Source organism: Gobio gobio, assembly GCF_949357685.1.
Source record: "Gobio gobio genome assembly, chromosome: 25".
Taxonomy (NCBI): Eukaryota; Metazoa; Chordata; class Actinopteri; order Cypriniformes; family Gobionidae; genus Gobio; species Gobio gobio.
In genome coordinates this window covers 19631529-19643258 of record NC_137121.1, presented here as the reverse complement: position 1 = coordinate 19643258, position 11730 = coordinate 19631529, and the positions used below count along the sequence as shown (strand labels likewise).

The following is an 11730-nucleotide window of genomic DNA, read 5'->3' as shown; positions in this document are numbered from 1 at the left end:
TGGTATTTGTATGGTATATGGTATTTGTATATTGTATATCTAGGACAAATGCCATATATATATATATATATATATATATATATATATATATATATATATATATATATATATATATATATATATATATATATATATATATATATATATATATATATATATATATATATATATATATATATATATATATATATATATATTTCAAATTAGTACATTTATTATATATTTATATTGCTAATTTTTATTCATATATAATTATCTAGTATAATATTCATATAATATTATATATTATATATAGTATTGGTTTGGTATATGGTATTTGTATATTGTATATTTAGGACTATATATATATAATTAGTACAATTTTATATTATTAAATTATATATGAATAAAAATGAGTAATATAAATATATATTAAATGTATACATTATATATACATAACTAATGCGTACATTTAATATATATTTATATTGCTAATTTTGTTTCATGTATAATTCTATTAATTAGACTATAATAATTATAATTTTATATAAATACTACATAAATATACCTATTTTACATATGTATATATTTAATATATAATTTTTTAGAAAGTATATTCTTTCGAATAAAAAAATAAAAAATGCAGTGCTTTACCCTGTTAGAAAGTTTTCTCGAAATGATCGAAGGACACTGACTTTGCACTCAAGCCAATAACATTGTCTGACCTCAGATAGCATATATTGTATCTCGGGGCTTCCATTAGGGCGGCCTGTTTTTGTGACTGAGAAATCCTCAATCAGCGCAGCAGACGGCAGAGATTACCCAGACTGAAGCTGCTGTTAATTGCGAGGAAGAGTTTCCAGCTCCATCATGGCACAGCTGGAGGATCCATGTGAATGATTTTATCACAAGATAAAACCATTTTATGACAGGGAACACATGCAGATCACTCTCAGATCCTGAGCACTAGGACGCATGTGGTCGGTCAGGACAGGACAGGACAGAAGCGTGAGACACAGGAGGCCAGAGCTCGCTGCTCGTGTGTGTCTCTGCCTCAGGAACTGCACTGGGCCTGACGCCAGCTCACCCCACCCCAGCTCCAGCCTGCAGAGGACTGCTGCAGCTCCAGAGGGCAATGCAGAAGAGGAGAGAGCAAGGGTACTCCAAGCACAAGCCACTCCAATATCATGTTTTGAACCCTCAAGGGAAACCAAATGTGTCTGATGTGCGTGTATATAAAGGAAAGCGGGCGGTAGGTGGATTGAAAGCAGGAGATAGGCATCTTGTTGACGATGTAAACTGCCCGTTCACATCCTTTTGTTGTCATGTCTGTTCGGTGTGAGCTGGATGACTAGGGCTTTCTGTTACAATACACATAACCACACAGAAAGCCCCATAGGCCGTCCTCATTATCATTACGATCACTTTTTTGTCACCTTGCTTAAGGATGTTTTTGATAAGTTTGAGTTAAGGACACAGTGTTCAGCTCTGCACTGCAGGATATTCATCAAGTCCTTCATCCTGACTGAATATTTGTCACTTTCTACAAACAGGGTTCAACTCTTCTTTTTCATCAATTGGAAAATTAAATCATCAATGCAAACATCCACTAAGCGGAAGCTCAAGCATGTTTGCTTGACGTGCGAGAACCAATGGGCTTCTGTGTATGTTGACCGATCAGTGTTTATATGTGAAGAAAACCCTAAATTCAACCTGTTCATCATTTAAAGCGATTGCGAACTCTTCTGAAAATTTGGACTAAACCGCTCAAATCATTTGGATTAGTTTTATGTTCTTTTTGTGAACTTTTTGTTGTGGTAGTTGCGTAGACTGTCAACAGAGGGACAGAAATCTCTCAGATTTCATTTAAAATCTCTTCAATTGTGCTTCAAAGATGAATGAAAGTCTTACAGGTTTGGAACGACATGAGGGTGAGTAAATGATGATTTTCTTTTTTTTTCTTTTTTTTTGGGTGAACTATCCCTTTAAAACCCTTATTTGTGTCATTTTATAATCATAAATCTTACAATAATTTGGGTTACAAAGGTAGATGTTTGATCTTGGCAAATGCCGTCAACTGGAAAATTACTGAAATAAAACTATATACTTGTCATCCAGTCATGCAGTAGAAGGTATTTGAATGATGTCACTTCCTGCATGTGTTTATGTAATATTAATGCCGGTAATCATGCAGCAACAGGGTTGGTCATAAAATATCTGTTATTAGTGATAAACGAAAACTAAATAAAAATAAATACATTTTGGTCATTAAAATAGTTTCAATTAAAATAGTTGTTACTGCTGAGCATTGAATATCATTCAAACAGTTTATGATACAATTATTATATTAAATCTATGCAAGATTAAAAAAAGAACCAAATAAATAAGTAAAAATACACTTTTACAGACTCAACTGATCTTTTTTTTTTGCTAAGCATTGAATATAATTTAAACAGATTGTTAAAATTTTGATATTAGATATATATATTTTTTTTTAAATCACCATTTTAATTTTAGCTACTTTTCAAGTTTAAGTTAGATAGTTTATCAAACATGTTTAGTTGTCAGTACAACAAAACGAAAAAAAAAAAAAGTTATGGGACACAAAATTGTAGCGCATTCGTGAAAAGTTCATGAAAAGATATTTATCAAAGCGATAGCATTTCAAAATATACCAAAGCCACTGTCTCCAAAAACCAGTAACATACACCTGACAGCTGATAATTAAAAATTTATTGATTTGGATGTATGATCAAATCATATTTGACATAAGAAACAAAAGACCCTTGCATAGATCACAGACCATGCCTTTGTCAATGTACATTAAAAAATAATTTAGCATAAAGATAAATAAATAAAAAAATCAACGTACAGAAACATGTTAAGACGACATGAACAGTTTGACCAGATGTACATGGAACAACCATTAACATGGAGTCATCATCTGTCTAACATAAACATGTAACTGAGATGGTCAGTAATGACTGGGTATCCTTTCGTTTTTTTTGGCGGAAATGAATGTTTTGTCAAATGCATCATTCCGTGACATTATAATCCACGACTTGTATCATTCAGCATCCTGAAAGCAAACAGCAAAAAGCCAAAAGAAATCAACCAAATACGGAAATCTGATCAGTGGAGTTTGACGGATTAAAGAATTTCTCCCAAACAAAAGGGAACAAAAATAACACTGGCGTATAAATAATGAAGATGGCTTCAGGAACAAATGACAGCAAGGGCTTAAAAAAATGATGCAACCAGAATATAGTTGATCCTCAGTTTTGAAAGGCTAAGCTCATGCAGTCTTCCATACACCATGCAGATTTTTGCAATTGCTAGGTTGCTGTTGAGTTTTGGTTTGGTATGGCGCTATGGAGTTAAGGTTATTACAAAAAAAGTACAATGTACAGTACATTTTCGATGCTAATGCCATTATTTGAGTTATTTCATGATATCGACAATACAAGCTATAATCTTCCTATATATTTGTAATGGCTTGTCTGTGAGTCTACTGTAGTTTTATCAAGGGCATGGGTTTGTTATAGCACAGTTAACTATAGTGCCACATGGACGTAACATGGTAATATAGCTAGACGAGGCCACGCAGGTGAAGAAAATAAGTATGTCTGCAACATCCTCCAAAAGGCCACAACCTATAGGGTTCCTCATCTTTCCACAACTAGCTTTCACATCGGGTAACTCCATATTAAGTATTAGTTATGACGGCACGTCAGTCGTTTATGTTGTTTTGTTTTGTTTTGTTTTACTCCACTACAGTGTATTTGACCTTTTATCCCTTCTTGAAATAAGGTTTCAGCTTGATGTTAGGAAATTCTGAGCGATGCAAAACAACCAAATAAATAAGTAAAAAAAGAAAAAAAAACATGTAGTATGTTATGGATTTACACCTTTACAGACTCAACTGATAAAAGCCCTATACCTCTTAAGCCATACTTTATTTCAAACTTCTTAGAACTACGGTACTAACATCATTTGCTTCAGTAGGGAAAAGGAAGCATTTCCTTATTTTCTGTTATAGTCTCTCAACATAAAGTACATGAAGAATGATCATCGGTGGAAATCGTTTGCCCTCTTGCTTGTTTAAATCTCTATTCTTATCAAAAGTTTGTTCGCCACAGCCCTTGGTAAATATCAAAATAAGCATTCTGGACAGTCCCGCAATACACTTAATCCCTATTGCTATGATTTATGGTGTAGTTATTAAATATAGGATTATGCATAGCACCATAGGGTTTGATCACCACTCACACGCCCAGTAGAAACAGTTCGTCCTTATTTCATTTACCATGTTCAAATATTTCGCATGATTTGCAGCCTGGTAATTCTAGATAAAAAGTAACACCATGATTTGTTTGGTTTGCTAAGCCCATTTCTGAATGAATTCCAAACACATTAATAAAACCCTGAACACTTCTTCCTGATACGGAGCTACAGCAGAGGTGACTAAACCCATAGGAAACTGCCCGTGGTAAAATACTGCTGTTTGCCTTTCATTACAATCACACCTCAAGGATCAATAAAGGTCACATGATCAGGCAACTTGTTTACGAGCCGTTCTAGCAGACTTGCTTGTGTTTGTTCAATGAAATTACACCCAAAAAGACTAATTTAATTGTGGCCATTTTTTAATTATCAAGGGAAATGAAAAACGCACTGAAATAGCCCTCGTTAGCATGAACACAAGATTTCACATTAGAACACTTGATAAATCAAATTGGTCATTTACAGTACCTGTGTGCGTACGCCAGCCTTCCTTTGAGGTTGCTGTACTAATGGGCTAAACATGACTTTTAAACATTAAGTAGACATAAACATTCAAATTGACTTTACACCCTGTGGTATAGGAAAGCCTGTGCTGCTGTCTCTTCCCAGATCTCTCTCTTTTTTTTAAAAAAAGGACTAAAACAGAACCAAAAGTGAATGTTGATTGTGCTTAGCAATGGAGCCTTACAGATACGAGGGGTCAGGGACAGTCGCATTGTTGCGTTTGTGATAAGTGCTTGGAAAAAAGGCTAATTCTAGGGCACACTAAGTATATCATCACACTCCACAGGCTGTTATGCATGTCATGTTCTGCTCTGCAGTGAGCTGTGCGGCGACCTCACTGAGGTAGACTCTTTATTATGGCACAACATAATCAAAACCACAACGAAAGGCAGATCGAAAAACTCTAAAAGGTCCCATCACGTGAAAGTCATACTCAAGCTCAGCTGTCACATGAAAACATAGAAAATGTTGGAGTTTGTGCCTGACAACCACGTGCCATGTTCAACAAAACAACAACGCAAATGAAAAGCACTCCGAATACACTGTAATGACCAGCCTCAACATACATTATGACAGTTCCAGAGCAGATATTGTTCCCTTGCCCTGCCTAAAACTCCAGTTACTCTGAGGCACTTTCACCTGTCCGGTTGCTGAGAGGGTCAAAGGCACTAGCAACTAATATGAGTAATTCTGCTGTGTTCTCTTTTGCATCCTGCGAAGATAAATTAAGCGATTTTTTTCTCGATATATATCGTAAATCCTAAATTTGATCGCAAAATGGAAGCGTGAAGTATAATTGCCCATAGTTTTCTTCGTGTTTTTTTTTCTTCTCAAAGAGAGAGAGAGAGAATGCCCATGCACTGCATTATTTAAGTTATATTACTTGTTTTTTTTTATTACATGTGCGCTTAGTATGAGTATATGCATTTGATAGTATCTTGATAGTTCTTTTTCTGTGTCTTTGACTACTTTTTAGATTGAAAAGTTTGCATCCCAGCGTTGGGGCTTGCATATATATTTTGTCACATTTCAGAAAATGTCAAGGAATCGACGTCCCTGGTTTCCCTGATTGTAACAACGACACCCTTATGAGGTATCTCAATTGCAACAAGCTGTTATACCGATGTCATGCATTAAATATACTAGGATACACAGTACCTTAGTTGAGTAGGCCATAATGCAGGTTCTTTTGACATGCTATGATATCATTAAGATTCTGTTTCCCGTAAGGTTAAACATTCAGTCTTTAAATACATCTAAATGATAAGCATCTCAAATCATGACACACTAGTGCACTTTTCATGGCGACAAATAAGGAGGTGGATGGAGAGGGGGAGCTGATGGAACCGAATGCAAAAGAAAAGCAAAACAGGAACAGATGTCCTATCGTCATGAGGTAATGTCCGACGCATGCCAATATCAAAACGAGGATAATCTAAACATGCTAACTATGAGGCTCCTCTTTCGGCATTGTGCTGTCTTATATCTAAAGGGCATGGCATTTAATCACTTGGTGATATCTAAATTACAGCATCTGCTGGAAAATAGCAGCAATGCGGATGTCCATGAGGCGATGACCTTGGCCTCCGTAGCATCCCAGCAGAAGATAAGTCTTGTTCATATAAGGTGCTTTGCTGGTCAGTCGGGGAAGACCACCTACGGAAAACACTGCACTTGGTCTTGTATGCACTTTCCCGGATGCAGTGTGCAGCTTGCTGAAATGTAGTCTGCAGTCCATGCGTGATTTTGTAGTAATCCGTCGTCGAGAGTCCTTCGATGCCCGTGGACGTTAGCTAGGTGCTCGTGGAGGCTTTTTTCGGAATCATCCTCTTTGGAAATGTATTAGACTAAGTGTATACTGAATCGTCTGCCTGGTGTTCTATATGTTTTGGTGTAGTATTTTTCTTTCGTCTGCATTGTAAAGATATTCGCATTGCAAGGGCTCACGAGAGGAGGTAAAGTAAGCATTCATATGTGACCGGTCAGTTCACGACTGAGTTCTCGACGGTGTCTCTAGACGTCAGTTAGCAGCTTACTTTTGTTCACACAGTTCTGATTGGGGAGAGTGCAGTTGCCAGTTCTGAGGTTGGCCTCTCTGAAGTTGTCGATGCTGTTGTTTATGTCTCCGTCTATCTCCATGTACTCGGACTTGCTGGCGGTTGAGGAGCTGCGGCGACTGGAGTTGGAATCAGAGGCGATGTTGGGGTTGCTCACGTTGAGGAGTTGGGCCTGCTCCTCTCCTTCGGTTTCTCTATGGTAGAAATAGTTGAAGTTGGACACGATGACAGGCACGGGGAGGGCGATGGTCAGCACACCGGCGATGGCGCACAGGGAACCCACGATCTTGCCCCCTATAGTCACCGGCACCATGTCCCCATAGCCTACGGTGGTCATCGACACAACCGCCCACCAGAATGCGTCTGGGATGCTAGTGAAGTGCGACATATGTTCCTCGGCCTCTGCAAAATACACTGCACTGGAGAACAATATGACGCCAATGAAGAGGAAGAAAATAAGCAGTCCGAGCTCTCGCATACTGGCTTTGAGGGTCTGCCCCAAAATCTGAAGGCCTTTGGAGTGCCTGGATAGCTTAAAGATCCTGAACACCCTGACCAGACGGATCACCCTGAGGATGGCCAGTGATGTTGCCTGCTCGCCCTTTCCCTCCTTTCCATCCGGTTCATCTGCTAACTCTGTGCCCAGCGTGATGAAGTAGGGGATGATGGCCACTATGTCAATGGTGTTCATCATATTCTTAAAGAAAGCTGCTTTGCTCGGGCAAGCAAAGAAGCGCACTATCAACTCAAATGAAAACCAGATGATGCAGAGGGTCTCTACGATGAAGAAGGGATCGGTCAGGATGTTTGGTTTGTAGAAGAAGGTGGTGTTGCCTATAGTCTGTATCCGCCCTGCAGGGTCCTCTTTCAGTTCAGGTAAAGTCTCCAAACAGAAAATGACAATGGAAATTAAAATGACCATAACGGATACGATAGCAATTCCTCTGGCCGGCCCCGAGCTCTCGGGGTGCTCGAACAGAAGCCAGATTTGCCGCTGAAACTCTTTATCTGGTAAGGGCCGCTCTTCCTCACGGATGAAGCCCTCATCTTCACGAAACTTCTCCATCGCCTCGACCCCAAGTTCATAGAACTTAATTTCTTCCGAGAACATATCCAATGGGACGTTTGCCGGCCTTCTCAGTCTTCCACCGGACTGATAGTAGTAGAGGATGGCATCGAAGCTCGGACGATTCCTGTCAAAGAAGTACTCGTTTCTCAAGGGATCAAAATACCGCATCCGTTTCTTTGGGTTACCTAAGAGAGTCTCTGGAAACTGGGCGAGAGTTTTGAGCTGGGTCTCGAAGCGCAGCCCCGCTATATTGATGACCACCCGTTCGCAGCATTCATGATCGTCGTGGTCAGGGGGGTACGTGTCCTGCGGATGTCCCGGCACGGCAGAGGTCTCGTCCATGTTGTCCCCAGCCACAACTGTCATCCTGCAGGTCAAAGTTGGAGCTCCGCAGGAGTTAATTTAATTGAGTAGACATCCAATCGCCCTGCTGAGGCGTCGCTTTCCTTACTTTTCTCCGATTCCAGACCCTTAAATCTATCTCGACCCCCGGGTATAGGGTATAACTTGCTCTTTCCTCAGTGTGGCCCCACTGCGGTTGTCACTGATTCGACCATCGCTCCTTTCCGCTGCATCCACTACGGCTGCCTCTGTCACCGAGTCAGAGAAAAATGGATCGAACAGCGGCGATATTTGCTAGCTCAGCAAGTTCACACTACTTATTTATTTATTTATTTATTTATTTACTTGTTATTGTATGTATACATCACAGAAGTGCACAGCCTTAAGGGCACAATTTTGAATCATTATGCTCATTTAGGTTATTGAAAAGATGTGACAGGACACTGTCAATTTTGCTCCATCACCACATACATGCAGTCTACTTCTCACTACACAGGGAAACATACGATTGAATAGCTTAGATGTAAGACTGAGTAAATCAATTGATAGGTTTGAAAAACATGAAAATGACTTTCACTTCATGCTGATATACAGGCAGTTATAGTGCTCACCTTGCTACTGAAGGAATGCGTCTTCTGCCGGCAGTCTCCTGTCAGTAATGCACCCTCGATTCCCTTTTGTTGTAGAAAATGCCCTTGCAAAAGGTTCTTCACATCTTCTCACTTTCAATATGCTCGGTTGCGGTCCATAAATGTCACATCCATAATGGAAATGATTCACGACCCTCGCACGCGATGCTTTAATGAAATAAATATGGCTTTGACGTGTATGACAAAGCTTCACATTCAATTTAAACGAGGGCTAAAAGACAAGAAGCGGGGAAAAAGCTAAAAGAAAACATGAAGCCGCAACGTCCTCCCTCCGCTTCTGCTCGTGCGGCGGCACCTTGGTGTAAATGGCTTATACTGCATGAGAAATTGTAATGCTGCAGCTCAGGCGGGAGATACATTAAGGGGGCAAAAGCGAACCATACCATTTCCAGACATTACTGCATCAGCAAAATTTCCCTCTTACGAGTAGACAAGATGACGAGCGGTCTGTTTTATCTGGACACACTGACAGGGGGGTATTGAAGCGAAAGGCTTCTTAAAGCGGGGATCAATAAGGGGAGAGGGAATAATTCCTTAATCATGCCCAACATATTGTTGCACTGTATTGCACATGGGAGAACGAGGAGCGGGAGAGGGGGGTAGGACAGTATGGGGGAGGGGTTCGACGCAATGCAGACCGCGCGTGGCCACAAGTGCTTGTCCACGCAATGCGCGAGAGCATTTATGTGCCAACACTGGCGCAGTATCTGATTCGCCGAGCACTAATGTGCACAGATACTTTAACTGACCACACTAACCAATAACCACAATAAAAAGACGACTTCTCTAAAGTGCTCTTCTTCGTGCAATACTGCGACTTTTTTCCCACCCAAAAGAGTTATAAAGCCGAGCAGCTCCATGCGTGTTCGTGCGGGGGCTGGAATATTTATAGAATAACGTGGGTGTATGTACTTGGACGGACGGCGATTTTTGCAGCACCTCGGTTAGAGCTCTTTCCAGCATATGCCAATTATAGGCATTTCCCCCGAAAATGCCACACATTTCTCTCAATAATTAACTGGATTTTTTCCCCCTCTTGAAATGTTTGAATTTGTGTCACTTGTTTGAACATTTTGGTCATTTGGAAACAAATGTATCATTTTAAGATGCAGTTGACATGTGCCAGTTATTATAGCCTAAATATAATATTTATATTCACGTTTGGAAAAATATTGTGCAATTTTCTACAAAAAACAAAACAAAAACCTGGTTTATCCATTAATAAAAAAAAGTAATATTTGTTTGTACTTCAAGCCGCCAACTATTTTCGTTTTGAGCAATGGATATTCCTCAGATATTGCTTTTCTGGGGTCCTTAGTAATTATAGGCCTACTTATAATATTGTAATATTAATAAAATATTTTTAAACGATCTAAAATGCTTTTTATTTTATTTACTTCAACAGTTCCTTTTTGAATACAATCTCTGTATAGTTACGTAACCAAGACATGTTAACTTTAAGCACCCCTAAAACTGATTTAAAAAAAAAAGATATATTTATAATTTCCTTAGTTAAATGAACACAACTCCACGTCTGTAGACGGTGATTCCTCCAATTCACCAGTAGGTGGCATACAAACATCATCAAACGATGTAAACACAACAGGAACGATTGATCTGTGCATGACATCTTCCCATTCGAGTCATACACACAACACGTTATTTAATTAAGAGAGGGAAAAGCTTGAATAAAAATATACATAACATATGGGCTAAAATATATAAGATGACTTATGAAACTTAGACAGTATATCCAGTTGATCTGAGTTGATGTACTAATTTGTTTGAGAAAAATCATGAACATGTCCACCAGCCGTCCAGAGTACAAGCACAACAGTTTTCATTATCAGACAGGCACTGTTAGAACAGCAGCAGCAGCAGTGAGCTCTTAACTGGCTAAATATCATGAATAAGAAATGGCCAGCCCTTTCCTCCTCTCAATGACTTCCCCTCGATACATGTAGGCCTACTTTCAGTGAGCAGTGATTAGTTCAATCAACATAAATGCATCGGTAGTCATTAATCAGAGCTGTCTGAAGTGTCATAGATCCCACCTGTTATACATTATTGATGGAGTAATTGTGCAGTTTTGTAAGTGTTTCATCTCTCTGTTTAAACTGACCATGACTAAATTACTTTATCTTGATTTTGGAGACATAATATTTATGCCTCCACTTCATTTCAAAAGTTTCTTTAAAGAGGACACCTATAGTTAAACTGCAAGTGTTTCTTGGACCATTGCTGTATACAGTCATACCAAAATGTATTCAGACACCTTGAACATTTTCTCACATTATCACAGTTTATTCACAATAGAAAATGGTAATAAAATATGACAAGATCGCATTAGCAATCAAAGACAATTCACTTGGTCAGGTCAAAGTGTCTGAATAATTTTGGTCCCAATTTTTTATCAGTTTTACTGGTAGTCCACTGTATGATTTTTTGGGTATAATATGTCACAGTACTTTATTTTGCTATCCTCACTTACATAAATGAACTAGTGTCCTACACCCACATAGTAAAAAAAAAAATGATATCTGGTGTCTGAATAATTTTTGGTTTGACTGTATGTTTATATATTCTTTTATGTTTAGTCAGCAAGGTAACATGCTACAATGCTAAAAAACTGTCATTTTTGCATCATCAACATCATGTTGGTATAAATACCCAACAAATACACATTAAAACTGGTAATGCACATATCTTTCACAGGATAATATTTTTGATTACTCGTCACATTTACTATTAATCACATGGGTAGTCTATTGTTTTAGTATGACTTTACAGTGGGGGGAAAAGAAACGCAATTTATCAAGAGAAATAATTCAAACAAACTTTGATT

General features: G+C 38.6%; 1 protein-coding gene across 1 annotated transcript; it reads right to left on the bottom strand.

Moving 5' to 3' along the window:
• Positions 1–6780: 6780 nt before the first annotated feature.
• Positions 6781–8262, bottom strand: kcna1a (potassium voltage-gated channel, shaker-related subfamily, member 1a; the record flags this gene model as incomplete). The annotated part of the gene is made up of 1 exon (XM_079810395.1): positions 6781–8262. Exon 1 carries the CDS (start codon positions 8257–8259, stop codon positions 6781–6783), a length of 1479 nt encoding a protein of 492 aa, XP_079666521.1. The 5' UTR covers positions 8260–8262.
• Positions 8263–11730: the final 3468 nt, after the last annotated feature.